Raw genomic sequence first — 22,456 nt, 5'->3', positions numbered from 1 at the left:
TGTTTTCACCTGTTTCTTGTAAAGTATGTTGTAGACTTGAGGCAGTGCCTGACCTATGTTCTAAAAGTTGTTTTATGGGAAATTCCTGCTCACCTATGAGGTGCCTCAGTTATCAAAAGGACGTAAGCACCTAGTTACCTGAGAGAATTCTTCGCAATTGGCAGGACCCAGCTTGGGAGTGGGGGCTGCTCTACTTCTCAGTTGCTGTCTCCTGGGGTTTGGGTAGAGGTTCTAGCAGGGTGGATGGACATCCAGGGGCAGTGACAGCTAGTGCTGGTTTCAGTGCCCAGAAGACTGGAAACAAGTGGATATAGCGACTTGTCCTGATATCTGCACATGGCTTCCAGTCTTTGTGTTGTATTCTTGCATCTAGTGATACGATACCTACATAGCCTGAATCTCAGTGGTATTGGAGGACAAGTTGTGAAAGTATAATGTTTGAAAATGTTTCATTGAGGTCTTACTAAATGAAATACTTTCTCTTGTATTGCCTTTTAGAATTAAAGCCATAGAGAGCCCCAACAAAGAAGATGACACCCAGTGGCTGACCTACTGGGTAGTGTATGGTGTGTTCAGCATTGCCGAATTCTTCTCTGATCTCTTCCTGTCATGGTTCCCCTTCTACTACATGCTGAAGGTGGGTTGGTTTCTGCACTGCTTTATTTCCTTCCATATATGGATTTGCTTTGCTCCCTACCACTAAAACTCCTGAATACAAGTAATAGGAACAAATGCTTGAATGTTGTACACCTGTGGCTCCGTTTCAGCTATAAACAAGAAGACAGAATTTGATGTGTCTTCCTTCCTTTGTATACTGTCTTAGAAACAGTCAAAACAATTGTGTGTTCAAGATGTATTTGATAATAAAAAGTGGAAATTCTATGACCTAGCACAGGCACTGCTGTTAATTTGCTAAGCACTTACCTTCATGCAACGTTGTCGAGATTTAATGTGGAAGCATTGCAAGTTTCAGCAAGTCATTGCTTATTCACGGTGGTGAGCAGAAGCCATTATATCTGGAGTAGAAATACTTATTTCTTATATGAACTTGAAGCAAGAAGGTATGCAGTAGGCTCTCTGGGGAAGTCACTTTTAATAACTTTGGCAGTTGCAATAGTCAGAGAGTTTGGATCCTTTTCCCTAAATGAAACAAGCGATCTTCAGTCAATTCCTCAAAGGTCTTCCAGTGAAGAGGCTCTGCTTCGAGTTAGTTGACATGTTCCCAACCCCTGGGCCACAGACTGCTAGCAATCTGTGGCCCATTAGGAACTGGGCCACATTGCAGGAGGTGGAACTTCATCTGTATTTCTAGCTGCTCCCCATCACTCGCATTATCGCCTCCTGTCAGTTCAATGGCAGCATTAGATTATCATAGGAGCGCAAACCCTATTGTGAACTATGCATGTGAGCAATCTACGTTGCACACTCCTTATGAGAATCTAATGCCTGATGATCTGAAGTTGGTGCTGAGGTGGTGATGCTAGCTAGCAGTGTCACTTCATTTAGTAGTGAGGGTTGATTGCACATTCTCCCTTCTCCCTCCTCCCATCCCTGTCCTTGAAAAAATTGTCTTCCGTGAAACCAGTCTCTGATGTCAAAAAGGTTGGGGATTGCTGATGTAAACAGTGCTTTCACACAAAGCCAGATGTGAGAGCTGGATAAACTGGAGAGGGTGGTAGGAATTCTGGGTTCTCGTCTTCCCCTTCTTACCTTCTGTTGGTATTCATTTTAGTTAAAGCTGCAAATGACATCATCTAAAGGTTCAGATAGTCCTATAAGATTTTTTTAAAAAGACAGCATTTCTATACCTTGCCCTTATATACTGCCTTCCTTAAAAGTAACCACTGTCACTTCATTTATGGCAGTTTATTGTACATCATACTTTTAGATAGGTAAACATTCACCACTTACAGTATTATACCTTTGAATATGGTAGTCAGTTGACCATATTGTGTACATGTAGTGTTCTTGCACAGTTTTTTATCTCCCTGGAACTAATAGTTGTTTTGCTATTTGTATATTAAGGCCTATTTCAGTTTGTCCTACTTATTCTGCATTTCTGTGTACTTTCTTTTTAAATTTTTATTTTTTATTTTATATTTTTTCTTTTTATAGAGATGGGATCTTGCTATATTGTCCAGGCTAGACTCAAACCCCTGGGATCATGGTGATTAACCTGCTTCAGCCTTCTGAGTAGTGGGACTACAGGCACGTGCCACCATGCCTGGCTACATTTTTTTTTTTTGAGTTGGAGTCTCACTCTGTCGCCCAGACTGGAGTGCAGTGGCCGCTCCCGGCCACCGCAGCCTCTACCTGCTGGGCTCCGGCGATCCTTCCACCTCAGCCTTCCGAGTAGCCTGAATTACAGGCATTTTTTTTGATTTATTGTAGAGATGAGGTCTCATCTGATTTTTTGATTTATTGTAGAGATGAGGTCTCGCTGCCCAGGCGGGTCTCGAACCCGCGGGCTCAGGCAATCCACTCACCTCAGCCTCCCAAAGGCGCGGGATTACAGGCTGAGCCACCGAGCCCGGCTTACATTTTTTTTTTAAGTTGAAGTCTCACTCTGTTGCCCAGGCACACTCATGGCCACTCCAGCATTGACCTGCTGGGCTCTGGAGATCCTTCCGCCTCAGCCTTCTGTGTAGCCAGAACTACAGGTGCATGCTACCATGCCCAGCTAATTTTTTATTTGTTGTAGAGATGTGGTTTCGTCAAGTTGCCTGGTCTGGTCTCAAATCTGCAGGCTCAGGCAGTCCACTCACTTTGGTCTCCCAAAGTGCTGGAATTACAGGCTGAACCACCGAGTCTGGCCTTGGCTACACTTTTAAAATATTTTATCTAGCTGAGCACGGTGGCTCATGCCTGTAATCGCAGCACTTTGGGAGGCAGAGGCAAGAGAATTGCCTAAGCCCAGGGGTTCGAGACCAGCCTGGGCAACTTGGTGAGACTTCATCTCTACAATAATTCAAAAAATTAGCCAAGTGTGGTGGTACATGCCTATGGTTCCAGCTACTTGGAAGGCTGAGGTGGAAGGATCACCTGAGTCCAGCAGGTTGAGGCTGTGGTGGCCATGAGCGTGCTACTGCACTCTAGCCTGGGTGACAGAGTGAGACTCCTACTAAAAATAAATAAATAAATGAATGAATAAATAAATAAATTGTATTTAAAGATAAATCATACAGACATAGGATTATATAGATATATGAAATTAGATATAGGAAGTTCCTTCACCCCAGCCAGCATCACATTGATATCTTGATTTTTAATTCTGGATAATTATGGATATATTTTCTTTGGTTTCAGCTGTTTTTTTAAAATCTATTTAATTGTACTTTGTTCCTTCTTCTGCAGAGACTTCTCAGTCTGATCTTCCAATTTTCAAGTTTGTTCCATGGTTATATATCCATTCTCTTATTCATGCTCTGTATTGTGTTCTTCATTTCAGCTATAACTTTTTCATGCCTAATGTTTTTGCTTGGCTCTTTTCTGTGTTTTCTTGTTCTTGTTTCATATTGCTAATATTTTCTGGTTTTTGTGTATGTGTGTGTGTGTGAGAAAGCAGGATTTATTGAGCAGACAGAAAAGCTCCCTCAGTGGGAGGGGACCCAGAGTCTGGGGTCGAAAACCTGGTGTTTATGTAGCCCTGAGTCTAAGCTGATTGGCTAGCACTAGCTGTGAGCTGTAGCTGGTCAGTATTAAGGACAAATCGGCAGGAGGTAGGGGCCTAATGGTGAGCTGATTGGTTGCTTTTTGACCCCAGCAGTGAGTACTTAAAAGTTTTAGCTTGAGAGGCTCACAGGGAGCTTGTTTACCAACATCGAGCCTGAGAGGCCTGCTGGGAGTTCACTACATTTTACCAGAGGACCTGCCTGTCTGTCTGCCTTGACTTTTTATCTGCCCAGCCTTTTCCGAGCTATCTCCTGTCTCTTTTCCCTCTGGATTAGTAACCCTAACTGCCGTTAGGCAGTAAGAAAGATGACCCCAATCTGGCTAATTCCTGCTGATCATGGGCATTGTTTTGGCAGCTAGGGATCTTCCAAAGGGTGATCCAAAGGTCCTCAAAGGTAGAAAGAGGCTTCCTACAATGTTCCATCTGCATCACCATTTGGAGTTTAATGGCTTCCAGGCAAGAAGAAACAAATTTTACAAGGTTAACTATACATGGACAAAACACAAGTAATACAACAAAAGGAGCTATTAAGGGAGAAACCCATGTCCATATACTGTAAATTCCTACAGAGGATAAAAAAGATTGTAACCAACTGGGTCCTGATTTTGTAAAGAGTCAATGATTTTATTATTGTTTTATAACCTGTAAAGTCTCTTTTACTTGGGAGGAAGTGTTAATATGGTAACAATTTTCATTTAATAATACACATGTTCCTCCACATTCCACTGTGAGCATATCCAAAGTTTGAATAATTACCCTGTTGAGCCACATATGTAATGGAGGGTGAAAGAAGGTGCTTACAAGAATCTAGGACAAGTGATGCTAAAAATAGGAAGCAAGTTAGAAGAGGCATTTTGCTTGTTCCTGTGAGGGAGACTTCTAGGGAAGAAAACAGCCCCACAGATGCTCAGGATTAAGGGGTCCTTGACAAAGACGTCCCCGCCTGGGCAGCAAGACCTCATCTCTACAATAAATCAAAAAATCAGCCGGCCGTGATAGCACACCAGTCTGGGCGACAGAGTGAGACTCCAACTCAAAGAAAAATAAAAATAAAAATAAAACAAACGCAGTAAGTATAGGCATAACTATAAGGAGGAAATTCATAGGCAGTAAGTAGTGGCACTTATCTTTTACAATCTTAGTTTGATTCTGTATGACTTTCTGGGTCAGCTGAGGCAACTTCTGAGCTCCAGGCTTTCACTTTAGTGTGATGGATCCACAAGTCTATTCCGGTAACCTTTACCTTCTGTCGAGCCCCACGTTCGGGGGCCAAAACTGATAGGATTTTTCAGGTCAGCCTGGGCTTCGAGAGTGTCAGCCAGCCAAGCCCCAGAGAGGCTCGTCGGGGGGCTGGCCAGTCTAGTCCCTAGAGTGTTGACTCTAATGGGCTGGCAAGCCAGGCCCGGAGAGTGTTGCTGGTTCAGGTAGCCCCCAGGGTATCTCAGCTTCGGAGTCTTGCCTTCTTCCAGCAGCTCTCCTGGTTCAGCCGGCTCCATTGACTGGCAAGTCAGCCTTTGGGGTGCAAGGCTCTTCAGCTCTGACGATCTTCTGCAGCTCTTCAGGTCACGGCTCTTCAGGGTTCAGGTTCTTGTCTCATGCCCAGGAAGAATGAGGGACACAGACAGCCGGAAAGTGAGAAAGCAGGATTTATTGAGAGGTCACAGAAGCTCCCACAGTGGAAAGGGCCCTGAAGGGGTTTCCCCTCTGTTGTTTCTTTTAGTATGGTCACTAAACTCCAATTCAAGATTCTTGGTCAGTTCGTTCTTACATTTTTGCTTCTGACAAAAATCTGTAGTTGATTGTATTGTTTTTTGTTTTTGTTTTGTTTTGTTCTGAAATAGATGTCTTCTTCAAATAGCTTGTTATTCTGGCCCTACAAACTTGTTTTCCTTCAGAGTATCGTCTATTCTGTCAGGCAGTGGAATGGAGGAAGGCGCCAGTCTATGCCAGTCCTAGTAAACTCTTGGTAGGGAGTGGATAAGTCCTGGGGTGGGGAGCCCCAGGTGGCAGAGGAACCACAGTTAACCCCTCCACCCACACACCAGTCCCTCAGGTCAAGGCTTCACACTACTCCATCTCCACAGCAGTATTGGGAAGAGATGTTCTTAAGTTGTAGTTCACAGCTGTAGGGATTGGAGTAGGCGGGGCAGGGAAGTAATTGTCCTTGCTAGTTAGTTTCCACCTGTTTTCTTCACCAAGACAGGACTTTTATGACAAAATCTGTTTTAGAAAAAACTAGGTTGGGTGCAGTGACTCATGCCAGTAACCCCAGCACTTTGAGGAGCCGAACCAGGAGGATTGCTTGATCCCAGGAGTTCAAGACCAGCCTGGGCAACATAGTAAGACATCATTTCTATGAAAATTCAAAAAATTAGCCTAGCACACCTGTAGTCCCAGCTACTTGGAAGGCTGAGGTGGAAGGACCACCTGTGTCTAGAAGGTTGGGGCTATGGTGAGCCATGACCATGCCACTGCACTCTAGCCTGGGTGACAGAGTGAGAACCTGACTCAAAAACAAAAAAAGAAAGAAAGAAAAAACTAGAGGAGAATGTTTTTTGACTTTGAGGTATGGAAACAAGAAAAAATGCAAAAGTCACAAAGAAAAAGATTTGATAAATTCAACTAAATTAAATTTCTAAAAATTAAATTTCTATATGACAGTAGGTAACATAAACAAAGATAAAATAATGATAGACTAGGAAAATATATTTACAACATTTACACCAAATAAGGAAATTAATACCTAGAATATATATCAATTTCTACAAGTAAAAAGAAAAAGAGAAAAATGGACAAAGGGCCTAAATAGTAGTTTCACAGAAGAGAAAAAAATATCTGAGTGGCCAGTAAACATTTCACTAGTGATATGGGAAATGTGATCTAAAAATAGCAAAATCCCATATTTTGTTCATTAAAATGATGTATATTTTAAGGTTGAAAATATTTGGTATTGGTGAATATATAGGAATATGGATGTGCGGTGGTACAAGTTGAACATCCCAAATCTGAAATACTCAAATCTAAACCTTTCTGAGCACCTACATGACACTCACTGGAGCATTTTATAGTTCGGATTTTCTGATTTGAGATGCTCAACTGGTATTATGCAAATATTCCAAAATCTGAACAAATCTCTTTTTGGTCCCAGGTCGTTCAAACAAGGGATATTCAACCTGTAGTGGTAACAGGTAAAGGTAGAAAATGGAATAGCCTTTTTAAGGAACTATTTGACAATTTCTTATTGAATTGAAAAATGATACCCTACCAACTCTAAGTATCTATCCTAAGGAAACAGTCACTATGTGCAAGAGGGCTACATAAAAAAATTTACTGCAGCATTTTTTGTTATAGCTAAAAATTATAAACAACTGAAGTATCCATCAACAGGTAAATAGCTAAATGAATTAATAGTACATCCATACAGTTGAATGGAATGAAATAGATCCATATGTATAAATATAAAAATTTCTGTATAATTCATTAATTATAACAAGTTATAGGACACATATACAGTATGACACCATTTATGGATTAAAAAAGGGCCAAAGTACTATATGAAGTTTTAAAAATTAAATGAAAAAACATGTTCATTATAGATTATTTTAATTTTGAATGACATCATCACAAAATACCTATTAAGACAATTGAATTTTCCATTCAAAACAGAAAAAATTTGGTCTGTGGGAGATTTAAGATTTCAAAGATTGCTGGATTTTGTTTTTGCTGTTGCTATTCAAAGACTTTTAGCATTTATGAAAATATTTTAAAAATTTTTAATTTCGATGTGATACATTTTAAACTTCATATGATTTTGCCCACCAGCTTGTTGCAGCAAGTAGGATCCTGTCAATAGAACCACTTGCACTAGTATCTGATCTCAAACTTCTGAAATGTGAGCAAGACTAACTACTTGCTGCTCCTCAGCACCTCTGCTAATGGAGCCACAGAGGGGAGAGAGGATCTAAAGTAAATGACAGTCACTGAATCATTTATATTTGGTTGCAAAGGACATTTAGAATATTGCTTTGCAGCACATTTTCTTCCCTGATAGTAAAATGAATATGCATCCGTTAGTCTCCAGCTGCATGGCATCATGGTGTCAAATGAGAGTGCATTTATTGTATATGCTCCAAATAGGTAATATACTTAAAAGGATTAAAAATGGATAGTGCTGTCAATCAAAGTGCTTTCTTCCTGCATTAGTGGCATATTCTGAATGGCATCAGTGAACAGACTGAGAAAAAGCCTCTGGATTGCCGTCTGTAGGAGAAAGTTAAGGAGAGAATCACATCTGAAGAACTAAGCATTGTGAGATGGCTCTTATTATTCTGAGGAATGTTCCTTCTGTGCCTAGGTGCTCAAGGGTTTTTATCAGGAATGGATGCTGGATTTTGTCAAAAGCTTTTTCTGCATCTAATGATAGAATTATGTGATTCTTGTTTTAAATCTTTTTTTTTTTTTTGAGTTGGAGTCTCACTCTGTCGCCCAGACTGGAGTGCAGTGGCCGCTCCCGGCCACCGCAGCCTCGACCTGCTGGGCTCTGGCGATCCTTCCGCCTCAGCCTTCCAAGTAGCCGGAATTACAGGCATGCGCTACCACGCCCGGCTGATTTTTTGATTTATTGTAGAGATGAGGTCTCGCTGCCCAGGCGGGTCTCGAACCCGCGGGCTCAGGCAATCCACTCACCTCAGCCTCCCAAAGGCGCGGGATTACAGGCTGAGCCACCGAGCCCGGCTTGTTTTAAATCTTTTAATGTATTGAATTACATTTATGGTCTTGTGGATGTGGAACCAACCCTGCATCCTGGAAATGAAGCCTTCTTAGTCACGGTGGGTGATTCTTGAGATGCGTTGTGGATCTGGTTTGCTAGAATCTTGTTGAGAAGTTTTGCATCTATGTTCATCAAGGAGATTGGCCTGTAGTTTTCTTTCCTTGTTGGTTCTTTGCTAGGTTTGAGTATCACTGTGATGTTAGCTTTATAAGAAGGTGATTTAAAAAAAAAAAAAGATGATTTGGGGAGAGTTCCATCTTTCTTGATTGCCTAGAATACTTTCAATAGGATTGGTATAAGCTCCTCTTTGTATTTTTTGTAGAATTTAGTTGGGAAACTGTCTGGCCCAGGGCTTTTTTTTGGTATGTGTGTGGTTAGCTTTCTTATGATGAAGTCAATTTCCTGGGTTGCTACTGGTCTGTTGAGGGTTTCAAATTTTTGTTTTAACTTTGGGAGGTTATGTGATGTCAGAAAGTCCTCCATTTCATGTAGATTTTCAAGTTTAGGCACCAATTCTTGATCATAACCCCACAAGTGTATGCCATAAAAGACAAAATAGACAAATGGGACCTCATCAAACTGAAAAGCTTTTGCAAAGCAAAAGAAACCATCAAGAGAGCTGAAGACAACCCACAGAATGGGAAAAAATACTTGCTTACTGTGAATCTGTCAAAGGCCTAGCATCCAGGATCTACAAGGAACTCAAATGAGCCAAAAGGAAAAACAGCCCAATTAAAAAGTGGGCAAAGCCAAGTTCGGTGGCTCAGCCTGTAATCCCAGCATTTTGGGAGGCCGAGGCAAGTGGATTGCTGAGCCTACGGGTTCGAGACCAGCCCGAGCACCTTGGCGAGACCTCATCTCTACAATTTAAATTAAAAAAAAAAATATCAGTCAGGCATGGTAGTGCCTCTTTCCTCTACCTTCCATAGTGCTGGGATTAGGTGTGAGCCCCTGTGCCCAGCCTGCTTTTTCTCTTTTTCTAAAACAGCCTGTAAGATTGGTGGAAAATAAAAGGAACCAATAACTAGGCATGAAATTTAGTTGAGAAGATAATATTTGATGTATTTAGGTAGAAACTGGACCATGCATGTTCTAGGCTTTGCTCTGAGATCTAGCCTTGAGCAGGAGGGTTTAAAGATAAAAGCTTTTTTTCCTTTTTGATTATGAAATTTTTATACGCTCATTTCTTTATTCAGCAGATATTTATTTAGGACCTCCATGTGCTAAATTTTGTCCTAGGTCTAGGGGATATTTTGGTAAATAAAGTTCTTGCTGTCCTACTGTTTACATTTGTGTATGTGTGTGTTGCAATGTTATTACAAATAACACTTATAATCCTACATCTTGGGGTAGTCTTCCTATTTTTTTTAATGAGCAAATATATTGGTCTATATGAATAAATACACATGGAACTATATATATATTTATGTATTACTGTGTAACCATATATATGTATGGTCAAGACCACGAACTAGATATGATGCTATTCTCACTTTCTTCAATTAACATAGTATTATGTGTATTTTCTTATGTTAGTCCATATTCTTGATGTAGCTATCCAATCTATTATAGATAATAATCTACTCATTTCCCAATTAAGAGACATATAGGATATTTTCTTACTGTTGTAAATAATGCTGCAATTAATATATTTGTGTTTTGCCTTCATTTAAATCACTTTCATGTTTGCCTTCATTTAAATCACTTTCTACATTTGTTTATTTGTTTGTTTATTCATTTATTTATTTTGAGTCAGGGTCTCACTGACGCCCAGGCTGGAGTGTAGTGGCACACTCACAGCTCACCATAGCCTTGACCTTCTAGGCTCAGGAGATGCAATCCTTCCACCTCAGCCTCCCAAGTAGATAGCACTATAGGCGTGTGCCATCACATCTGGCTAATTTTTTTGTAGAGACGAGGTCTTCCTGTATTGTCCAGGTTGGTCTTTAACTTCTGGTCTCAAACAATCCTCCCACATCCCAGTGCTGGAATTACAGGTGTGAACTACCTACCATGCCTAGCCTAGATGTATTTTTAGAACAAAGTTGAGTACATTCTGGCAGGTTTAAGTCCTGCTGTAGATTGCCACCTGTGCCGTTTCATCCATTGACACAGAGCATAACATTTCTTTTTTTTTTTTTTAGTTGGGGGGTCTCAGTCTGTCACCCAGGCTGGAGTGCAGTGGCATGCTTACAGCTTACCACAGCCTCGACTTCCTGGGCTTAGGCAATCCTCCTGCCTTAGCCTCCTGAGTAGCTGGGACAAGCATGCACCACCACACCGGGCTTATTTTTTAATTTTTTTGTAGAGACTAGGTCTCGCTGTGTTGCCCAGTCTGGTCTTGAACTGCTGGGCTCAAACAATCCTCCTGGATCAGCCTCTCTCAAAGTGGTGGGATTACAGGCATGAGCCACTGTGCCTGGCCAAAATTTCTCTTCTTAATCTTTGTAGGAGACCAAAAAGATAAGGAAATTTTCCCCTTCACATGTTCTTTCTTAGCTTTTATTTGGGCATGCTGAGCAATCTGTTTTAAATTTAGCCCATCACTAGTCTTGTAGCTACATTGCAAAAGGCTTTCTAAGACTTAAGGTTCTCATCAAGGCATTGCATCATATCAGGAAGTCAGTGTTGAAATAGACTTTTTCTGACATTAACCAAGTTCTCTCTTGCAAAATCATGTTATAATTCAGTAAGATTTGGTTCTGACCAGGCTGGTCCCTTAACTGCATGTTAAATATACCTCTACCTTGGAAATACCTCTTCTGGAGGAAAATCAGATTGTAACACCATTAGAATCACAAACAGAATTCTCTGGCCTGTTGTAATTTGTAATTTTTAAGGAGTCAGTGTGTCAGTGCTGACATGCCAAGAATCCAAGATAAAATAGGACATACTCTTTGTGTGAACTGCAGGTGACAGTGGATTTGTGGGTGCCCTTGGGAGTGTCATCAGCTGTCAGTTGGAGGGCAGCTTGATTAAAAGTATGGACAGGTCTGTGTGACTTCAACTTGGGGTATTCGTTGGCTGTAGAACAGTTGCATAGATTAAAAAGAGGGAATTGCAAAATTTGGCAGCTGAATATCACCCTGAGGGTTGAACAGTAATTAACTTTATTTTTAATGTAAGAAAATGATTTCACTTGAGAACTGGAAAATGCTGAGGATGTAGGTAGAGAGCAGTAATTATTTTACTGTCTCAAGACAATAGCTAGAGGGTAACAAAGTAGTAAATTAACAGTCTGGAGTATAGCCTACAAAGTAATCACACTGAAGAGGTATAAAACTTTAGACACTTGAATCATTCAGAAAGATAATCAGTTTGTCTGGATTGCTAAAGGGTTGGTATTTACATAGGCAGGTAATATTCAGAGACTTTTCAACAACAGTTAGAATTTTAGGATTTGGGAATACTGTTATCTTGTAAACTTTCTTCAAGTACATTAATCTGTGACCTTAAAACCCTGAAGAAGAGACACTTGTTTCTTAAAGAGGCTGATTTGCCTGAAGTCATAAAACAGTTCCCAACTCTCCTGACTTAGTCCAGTGAGTCATTTTCATTTTACCTTGATGCCTATGGTTATAATATGAACATATATCTCTATCAATAATCCATTCCTGAAAATCAGACACTGTAGGACTACCAACTAGGAGCTTATTTTCCACTGTTTTAAATGGGAACAATTTAAATGTATTACATGTCAACCTAAAACTCCAAACCAACTTCCTAAGTAATAATAAACACAGCAAAATACTTGTAAGTAACAAATATTTTAGGATAATAGATGCTGAAAACACTACCTACTCTCCAAATGGTTATTGTAATCGGTTAAAAAAACCCAAACACCCAACATTACTGCTTTGTGTGCAGTTGTACACAGCACATCCCCTTTGGCAGTCTGCATTCTCCTCAGAATATCCACAAGGGATTCTGCTGTTCTATCAAAAACGTACCTCAACACATTTCCTGCACATAATTTTGTTTGAAATATTATATTGAGCTTTGGGTTTGTATAGCATTTACTACATAAGTAACTACAGGAGAACATATGGAGTTTGGATGTTAAAAACCAGAAGGCTTCCACAGAGAAGAGATGTAGGTAGAGAGCAGTAATTATTTTACTGTCTCTAGCCAATAGTAAATTAACTGGAGAGATAGTCTTCAGGGTTTGCTGTAACCTAGAAGCCAAGGAAGTGAGAGCAAAAGCCAGTGAAAAGTAGTCATTTAGTTCTCCATTTTGGGTTAATGCAGATGTGTATTTCAGAAAACCAGGGTTCTCTCTTGCAGCATCATGTTATAATTCAATAAGATCTGCTGCTGGCCTTCCCAGGAGATGATAGAACAGAGTTGCTGAGAAAACCAACAGTAAACATGAAACAACCCACACATACTGAGGATGTCTCAAGGATTGGCTTCATTGGCGTGGTTGGACCTTTAACAGAAGGTCGTGGCCTGGCAGAGTGGCTCATGCCTATAATCCCAGTTCTTTGGGAGGCTGAAGTGGGAGTATTGTTTGAGCCCAGGAGTTCAAGACCAGCCTGGACAACATAGCAACACCTGTCTCAATTAAAAAAAAAAATTATCCAGATGTAGTGGCTGTAGTCCTAGCTACTCAGGAGGCCGAGGCAGAATGATCTCTTGAGCCCAGGAGTTTGAGGTTACAGTGAGCTGTGATTGTGCCATTGCACTCTGGTCTGGGTAACAGGGTAAGACCCTGCCTCTGTATATATCTTTAGATCAAGATTTTAAATTTTGTGGGTTTTTTTCTGTATTCTTACCAATTTCTAGATTGTTTGATACATCGATTTCTGATGGAAGTGTTAAAATCTATGATTGTGGATTTTGTCCATTTATCTATATAATTCTAAGTTTTAAATTTACATGTTTTCACTTATAAGTGGGAGCTAAATACTGAATACTGGGAACAGATACTGGGGACTCTTAAAGCAGTGAGGGAAGGTGAGGGTAAGGGTTGAAAAATCACCCATTGGGTACCATGCTCACTACCTGACAGGCTCAGTAGAAGCTCAAACCTCACCATCATGCAATATATTTATGTAACAAACCTGCACATGTACCCCTTGAATCTAAAATAAAATAATTAAATCATAAATAAATGTACATGTTTCAAAACCATATTTGGTAGCTATCTATAGCTGCTTATAATTATAAAAATATACATTATGTAAATATAAAGAAAACGAATTTACATATTTCAAAGGTATGGATAAAATTCAGGAATTTTAATATTGATGAATTGTTTTCCTTCTTTATTCTGTTTACTTATTTTGCCTTAAATAATGTTTATGCACTAATATTATACGAGCTGTTTTGGTGTTTGTCTGATACATCTTTTCAATAACTATTTTCAGTGTTCCTAACTGGATTTGTTTTAGATGTGTTTCTTAAGCATATAGCTATAGTCTTGGGTTTTTTTGTTTTGCTTTATTTTTTGGTTTTGGAGGATTTTTTTTTGAGTCAGAGTCTCACTCTGTCACCCAGGCTATAGTGCAGTGGCATGCTCATGGCCACAGCAGCCTCAGCCTGCTGGGCTCAGGCAATCCTTTCACCTCAGCCTCCTAAGTAGCTGGAGTTACAGGCGTGCGCCACCATGCCCAGCCAATTTTTCTAGATTTATTGTAGAGATGAGGTCTTACCAAGTTGCCCAGGCTGGTCTCAAACCCTTAGGCTCAGGCAATCTTCTCACCTCAACCTCCCAAAGTGCTGTAATTACAGGCGTGAGCCACTTGGTCACATGACCAGAAGCAGCAGAGTTCAGTGGGCTAAGGATTCACATAGACTCCTGCCTGGCGTGGTGGCTCAGGCCTATAATTCCAGCACTTTGGGAGATCGAGGCAAGAGGATTGCTTGAGCCTATGGGTTCAAGACTAGCCTGGGCAACTTGGTGAGAGCTCATCTCTACAATAAATCTAGAAAAATTAGCTGGGCATGGTGGTACATGCCTGTAGTTTCAGCTACTTGGAAGGCTGAGGCGGAACACCTGAGTCCAGCAGGTAGAGGCTGTGGTGGCCATGAGCATGCCACTACACTCTAGCCTGGGCAACAGAGTGAGACTCCAACTCAAAAAAAAAACCCCAAAACTCTTATACTTCTCTAACAAATAGTAATTCTTGAATGTTACTTTTCCAGAGTCCTTTAGTTGAGATAATCCAGAGAGTTTAATCTATTGAGAACCTGAGTCTGGTTTTGTATGTGGAGAATATAAGTTCAAAATGTAATATACATTTCTCAGATCCAACAAGGTGCTTATGGAGCGAGCTATTTGTGCATTTTTCTTTTTTCTTAGTTGGAGTCTCACTCTGTTGTCTAGGCTGGAGTGCAGTGGCATGCTTATGGCCATCACAGCCTTGACTTGCTGGGCTTAGGCGATCCTTTCGCCTCTGCCTTCCAAGTAGCTGGAACTAAAGGCATGCACCAGCACACCTGGCTAATTTTTTTTTTTTTTAAGTTGTAGAGACGAGGTCTTGTTATGTTGCCCAGACTGGTCTCAAACCTCTGGGCTCAGGCAGTCCTCTCGCCTCCACCTCCCAAAGTGCTGGGATTACAGGTGTGAGCCACCGTACCCAGCCTATTTGTACATTTTAAGCTCAAACTCTCTGTCATTAGTGTTAACCACTTATCAGTTTTTCATCTCTAGAATAAAGTTAACAACAATCTTAGAAAGGTATCATAGCTTCTGATTACTTGAACACATCTCTTGGTTTGGAGTAACAATGACTAAGGCTATAGCGTTAAATTTAAGACATGAGAAGTTGAAAGATTTATCTCAGTGACAAAGTAGAGCCATAAAGAGAGTTAGGAATAATACCCACATTCCAAGTGGAAGGTTTAACAGCTATAAAGATTCCTTGAAAGCTAAAGATCTACCAAAAATTGAAGCTCCATTGAGGGAAGGATTCAAGAATGGGTAGGGTATTTTTTTCTATTATAGGATGAATAAATGTGAGAACTTACCAAGGAAGCCTAGTAAGAACAGGCCTCAGAGATATTAGGCTTATGGGCACAGAGCTTTACACATGTAGATAAGTACTGTAGTTTCTTAAGTTGATTTTTAAGAGTTATAATTAACAAAAGCCTCTTATAGCTGTAAAGCAAAAAGTGGTCTAAGTTAGGAAGGTATTTAAGCTGCTACACCTGGTGTGCTTTACCCTTTATTTTTCAGTCTCAGCTTTTTGTTACTGGCTCATTACTTATTTTTTTTCCATCTAAGAAAAGCCTGCCTTTAGCCTGCAGAAAACACTGGAGATGCCTTTGGGGAAGATATCAGAGGCATCCCCAGAGAAGTGGTGGGCAGCGTGTATTCTCAGCATGCCCCCGCCCTTGTGTGACCAAAGCTACTCTTGTTTTGTGCAGTGTGGCTTCCTGCTGTGGTGCATGGCCCCGAGCCCTTCTAATGGGGCTGAACTGCTCTATAAGCGCATCATCCGTCCTTTCTTCCTGAAGCACGAGTCCCAGGTGGACAGTGTGGTGAAGGACCTGAAAGACAAAGCCAAAGAGACTGCAGATGCCATCACTAAAGAAGGTAAGACTCAGGGACAACCTGGTTCAACATGTGAGAGATATGATACGCTGGCTTAAATGACTGGTTTCCTGGCCTCCTCTTTCTGTCAGTGCTCCTCAACCAAATGCCAAGGCTGCACTGGGATTTCTTTACAAGGACTTTGCCTGTTGCCCTTTACTTTCCCCAGGATTCTTCCTCCATATCACATGTAATGCAGCATTTATTCAGTCAGCATATCAGGAAAAATGACTTTCCTTGGCAGGCAGAGATCATGTATATTTAAGTAGATCTCTTCTAATTCACTGTGGGTTGACCTGTTCAGTATGCTGTTCAAATTGTTTTTGTTACAGGTCCAAAAGAATATGCTCTCTCTCTCAGCTCCCCTCCTTCGTTTACTCAGCAAGTATATACTTATTGAGGTGTTTAGGATGTGCCAAACATGCTCATAACACTAGCGATGAACCAGTGAACCAAAGAGACCATAATCTTTGAACTCATGAAGCTTACTGTGTAGTTGAGAGGTAGACAATACAATTGAAAAATTATGTGGTATATTTAGCAGATAATAAAGGGAAAAATAAAACAAAGTAGAAAGATAGGGAGGGCCAGCGACAGGAGGGATGGTTACAATTTATACAGAAAAATGTAGGAAATCCTTACCAAGAAAGCTGTCCTGAATCCAACTCGAATGTGGTAAAGGAAGGAACCATGGGGAATGACACTCCCGAAGGAGCGGCACCTGGAAAAGCCCTAAGGAAGAACCACACAGCAAGTGATCTTCAGGGATAGCAGGAGGAGACAGTGTCAGAGTTGGGGATGGAGGATGAAAGACAAATCACATATACCTTATAGACCACTGTAGAGGCTTGGACTTTTACTCTGTGTGAGATGAGGTGCTTTGGGGGAATTGTGAGCAGGAGAGCAACATGATCTGGTCTATATTTTAACAAGATGACCATGGGACCTTGTTAAAAGGTTCCTGCAGTGATCTGACCAGAGATGATACCATAGTGCTAGTAGTATATTTCAAAGAAAGAATCAATGAGGCCAGTCTTAGTGGCTCAGCCTGTAATCCCAGCACTTCGGGAGGCTGAGTCTAGTGGGTTGCCTGAGCCTGCAGGTTTGAGACCAGTCCAGGCAACTTGGTGAGACCTCATCTCTACAATAAATCAAAAATTAGCCAGGTGTGGTAGCGCACACTTGTAGTTCCGACTACATGGAAGGCTGAGGTGGAAGGATCGCCTGAACCCAGCAGGTCGACATTGGGGTGGCCGTGAGAGTGCCACTGCACTCCAGCCTGGGTGACGGAGTGAGACCCCAGCTCAAAAAAAAAAAAAAAGAAAAGAAAATCGGGAATAAGCCAAAAAATGATGATGGAAGTAAAGAGGTAAATTGCTGGAGCTCTGTCCTTGAGTAGACCAGAGGATGATCTAGTGTACAAACAGAGGGATTGGTCAGAGAAGCTGGAATTTTATGATAACAGAAGAAATCAAGGTTTATGGGATGCTGAAAAGTAGGATAACGTGACTGAGAAGCCTATAGAAGTGATTTTCTGATTGCTGCAGATCAGAATGGAAAGAAAGCAGGCCAAGTGAAAGAGAGGGTGGGGAAGGAGATGATGGAAAGAGAAGATATGAGATACTGGGTAAGATTGGGGCTGACAACCTTTTTCTGCAAAGGGCCTAATAATTTAAGTTTTGTAGACCAAGTCTCTGTTGCAGCTACTCAGTTCAACCACTGTAGTGTCAAACAACCATAGACAATACATGCATGAGTGTAGCTGTATGTTGCTGGCTCCTCTAGGACAATGGGAGAATAAATGGACTGGGACAGTATCCTGTAATTGCCTGGCAGTATTAAAGCCTAGGCAACTTGGTGAGACCTCGTCTCTACAATAAAAACTAAAAATAAGTAGCTTGACGTGGTTGCACATGCCTGTATTTCCAGCTACTTGGAAGGCTGAGGCGGAAGGATTGCCGGAGCCCAGCAGGTTAACGCTGGGGTGGCCGTGAACATGCCACTGCACCCCAGCCTGGGCCACAGAGTGAGACTCCAACTCAAAAAAAAATTGTGTACTTATTCTTACATGTTTAAACTTCAGTCACCTTCAAAATACTCTGTCTGATGCAATACAGCTATCAAGACATTTTTTTCCACTGTGCAAGCGTTTTTGAACTCACCAATTTTGATGCATTTTTGTGCTTCTGCCATTTTTTGTTAGATCTCTTCACATTGGCAGAACATTTCCCTTTAAGGACTTTTTTCATCCAGGGAAACTAAAAAAGTCACTCGTAGTGAAATTGGGTGAAGAGGGAGGGTAAGGCATAGGGGTCATGCCATTTTTGGTTAAAAATGGGTAAACACTCAGTGTGGTATGGGCAGGTACACTCATGAAATGGGCAGAGGTGTTGAAGGAATCTCCAGCTGGCCGTGGTGGCTCACTCCTGTAATCCCAGCACTTTGGGAGGTAGAGGTGAGAGGATTGCCTGAGCCCAGGGGTTTGAGGCCAGCCTGGGCAACTTGACAAGACCTCATCTCTACAATATAAAAAAAATAGCCAGGCATAGTGGTATGTGCCTGTAGTTCAGTTACTTGGAAGGCTGAGGCAGAACGATTGCCTGAACCCTGTAGGTTGAGACTGCAGTAGCCATGAGCATGACGCTGCACTCCAGCCTGGGTGACAGAGTAAGACTCTGATTCAAAAAAAAAAACTCCAAAAAAAATTCACCAAAGTGAACGCAGCCTCTCACAACAACGCTGGCTGCTATACTGATGCTGATGGATTCCTAGAATACTTACCTAGCAGGGGAAGCCTGTACTATAAGGGGCCCACCCTCCAAAAGATCATTTCAGCGTTTTGGGGGACCTCCCCTTGTATATTTCCATAGATATTAAAATCACCAATAATTAAAATAGAAGCAGTGTTAGAGAATGACATAAGTTAGGAGCTAAAATCTTCAAAAAATGAGGCAGAAGTGGCCCAAAAGTCAGAATGACTGGGAAAAGGAAGGAGGGTAGGTGATATATTCTGATGACATGAGATTCTGAAAGCAGCAATGAACAAAAAAGACAACACCTACCAGACCTCCAGATCCAGTGGTTAGGGTCATGGAAGGGAAAAAACAGCTGCCACTTGAGAAAGCATTTTCTTTAGGGTCAGCTGTATTTCTCTAAGAGCAAGAAGATAAAGGAAACATTCAGAGGAATGGATAAGGATAGAGATTTTGCTGATAATGGGTCTTGAGTTCTAGATGGATTCAAGGGTGTTAGAAGTTGGAGAAAAGGCCAGGCACAGTGGCCCAAGCCTGTAATCTCAGCACTTTGGGAGGCCAAGGTGAGAGGATTGCCCGAGCCCAGGGGTTCAAGACCAGCCTGAGCAACTTGGTGAGACCGTGTCTCTACAATAAATCAAAAAATTAGCCGGGCATGGTAGCACATACCTGTAGTTCCAGCTGTTTGGAAGGCTGAGGCAGAAGGATTGCCTGGGCGACAGCGTGAGACTCCAACTCAAAAAAAAAAAAAATTGGAAAAAGGTGAGCAGTGGACATAGAATAAGGGAATTTTTTTTTCTAGTCTCCGTGGTTAGAATGTGGGAGTTGAGAGGTAGCCTGACCACTGGAGATACAAGATCCCACCAAGACAACTCTCCAGTAGCACTGATGCCCCTGGGGTGCTGTGTTCCCCCATTCCTCCCTCATACACCTCTCTCTCTTTTGAACTCCTATTTCTGGGCATACAATTCTGGTCTGCTTCACTGTATTTTTCTGTAATTTCTAGTGTTTTTCTAACTTGTGGCCTTCACATCCTCCCAGTTTAGGATCATTTCTTTTTAAGAACCTTCATTTCTGTTCCTTCCTGCCTATAGCCTAACCAGCAACCAATGTCATTTCTGTCGAGTTCACTCACATTTCCTAGCCTCTTGGTTCTCTTAGGTGTCAGTACTCTAACATCCAGTTGTACTTTGATATGATACATTCCTAAACAGGGGCATGAGAATTAAAATAAGTTAGAAGGAACGTGCATACTGACACATTTTAGACTTTTCACAATGCTTTTGGATTCACTAGGAATCTTTACAAAGGGTTAGTTAAGAGAGAGACTGTAATTTCTTTGTTGGTAGCTTTATTCACCTGTTTCACTTGAGCAGTGGGAGAGCAGGTGTCAGACAGCTGGTGGACAAGGAGGGACTTCTTGTCTCTCATCGCGGAGACTCTGGGCTCCATCAGAAACAGCTGCAGATTGTAGACTGCATAGGAAGGCTGGAGGCTTCCAGACAATCCTTCCCCTTCCATCTCACACACCACTCTGGTTCTTAGAGTACATTTCCAGCCACTTGGTAATTAGAAAGGAGATGACTTAGTCTCCAGATGTAAGAGTATTTTCTTGATGATTGTAGTATCTTGCCACTTAACTTGAAGACTTGTGGCAAACTATTCCCAGCATAGGAGGAACGGTGTGCACAGGGAGAGTATAATCAGCCTTCTGTATCCTCGGGTTTTGTATTTGTGGCTTCACCCAACAGCGGATTGAAAACAGTACAAAAATAATACAAATTTAGAAAAACAATACAGTGTAACAACTATTTACATAGCATTCACATTGTATTAGGTGTTACAAGTAATCTCAAGATGATTTAAAGTATATAGGAGGAAGTGCATAGGTTATGTGCAAATGCTACTTACGCCATTTTGTATAAGGGACCTGAGTACTTACTTGTGGATTTTGATATCTGTAGAGGGTCCTAGAACAATATCCCTCCAACTCACATGGAAATGAAGGCTTTCTCTGACTTTTGTCACCATGTGATAAATGTGATGACTTAGTTGTCATCAGATTGATATGTTGTGAAATTTTTTTTTTTTAGTTTTAGTCTCACTGTTACCCAGGCTGGAGTGCAGTTGCATGCTCATTGCCATTGCAGCCTCAACCTGCTGGGCTCAGGCGATCTTTCCACCTCAGCCTTCCAAGTAGCTGAAACCACAGGTGTGTGCCACCACACCTGGCTAGTTTTTTTTTGTTTGTTTGTTTTTTTGAGTTGGAGTCTCAGTCCATCGCCCAGGCTGAAATGCAGTGGCACACTCACAGCCACCCATGCCAACGTCGACCTCCTGGGATCCGGCAGTCCTTCTGCCTCTCTGCCTTCCAAGTAGCTGGAACTACAGGCGTGCGCTACCACGCCCGGCTAATTTTTTTGATTTATTGTAGAGACGAAGTCTCACCAAGTTGCCGAGGTTGGTCTGGAACCTGTGAGCTCAGGCAGTCCACTCACCTCAGCCTCCCAAAGTACTGGGATTAAAGGCCGAGCCACCCAGCACAGTCTAATTTTTTGATTTATTGTAGAGAAGGTTTCACCAAGTTGCCCAGGCTGGTCTTGAATCCCTGGGCTCAGGCAATCCTCTTGCCTTCGTCTCCCAAAGTGTTGGGATTACAGGCGTGAGCCACCATGCCCGGCTACCTAGTGAAATCTTACAGGCAATCACCTGGATACAAACAGGAATTTGACTGTACAAAGGAACACTACTCCTAAGGAATCTCCGCTTCTTTTGATGCAAATTCTCTGATTCCCTTGGAGGACAGAGGGCAGATAGTTTAGGTGACGCCGTCACATCAAGAAGCTAGGCTAAACGACCTTCAAGAATTTTGCTCGCCGGGCTCGGTGGCTCAGCCTGTAATCCGGTGCCTTTGGGAGGCTGAGGTGAGTGGATTGCCTGAGCCCGCGGGTTCGAGACCCGCCTGGGCAATTGGCGAGACCTCATCTCTACAATAAATCAAAAACTAGCCGGGTGTGGTAGCGCACACCTGTAGTTCCTACTTGGAAGGCTGAGGCGGAAGGATCGCCGGAGCCCAACAGGTCGAGGCTGCGGTGGCCGGGAGTGGCCACCGCACTCCAGTCTGGGCGACAGAGTGAGACTCCAACTCAAAAAAAAAAGAATTTTGCTCAAGTATTTGTGTTCTGAAAGAGGTGTTTTGTCCATTTCCTGGAAACCCTCCTATCCCGGACCACAAACCTCAGTGGGCTCTCACTTGAACATGAGTCACCTGTGTTTTGTTATCTAGTAGCAACATTAGGCACAATGCTTGCATTGCAAAGAGCTTTAATATATTTTTCTTTCCCTCCTGACAGCCAAGAAAGCGACCGTGAATTTACTGGGTGAAGAAAAGAAGAGCACCTAAACCACTGGCCGGATAAAACCTTTCTGCCCTTGCTGTACCTTCCTGTTAGAGCTCGATGTTGTATTAGGAACTGTGGTATAATCATTTTAATAATATTGCCTTGGAAACATTTTTGATATATAAAAAAAGTGGAATGTGTTGTAAGTTTCTTTGCTTACTTTTACTGTCTATATACATAGAGAACATTTTAATTTAAACTTAATGCAGTGGGCAGTGTCCAAATTCTTGGAAAATATGTTTTGCCTCCAGGTAGAAAAAGATGTATGTTACTCTCCTGCAGGAAACATAAACTTAAAATAAAATGATATATCTCACAGAC

General features: G+C 41.7%; 1 protein-coding gene across 1 annotated transcript in view; it reads left to right on the top strand.

Moving 5' to 3' along the window:
- Nucleotides 1-22,456, top strand: part of REEP5 (receptor accessory protein 5) — a 36,827-nt gene extending 14,371 nt beyond the window's left edge. The window contains exons 3-5 of the mRNA XM_008056657.1: nucleotides 499-637; nucleotides 15,816-15,984; nucleotides 22,088-22,456. Of these exons, the coding sequence (XP_008054848.1) occupies nucleotides 499-637; nucleotides 15,816-15,984; nucleotides 22,088-22,137 (358 nt within the window). The 3' untranslated portion in view covers nucleotides 22,138-22,456. The remainder of the gene's footprint in view (nucleotides 1-498; nucleotides 638-15,815; nucleotides 15,985-22,087) is intronic.

This window comes from Carlito syrichta, unplaced genomic scaffold, assembly GCF_000164805.1.
Source record: "Carlito syrichta isolate Samal-C Ts95f unplaced genomic scaffold, Tarsius_syrichta-2.0.1 Scaffold302431, whole genome shotgun sequence".
In the NCBI taxonomy this organism is placed as follows: Eukaryota; Metazoa; Chordata; class Mammalia; order Primates; family Tarsiidae; genus Carlito; species Carlito syrichta.
Note: the sequence above shows the minus strand (reverse complement) of the source record. Positions and strands in the feature narration are given on the sequence as shown.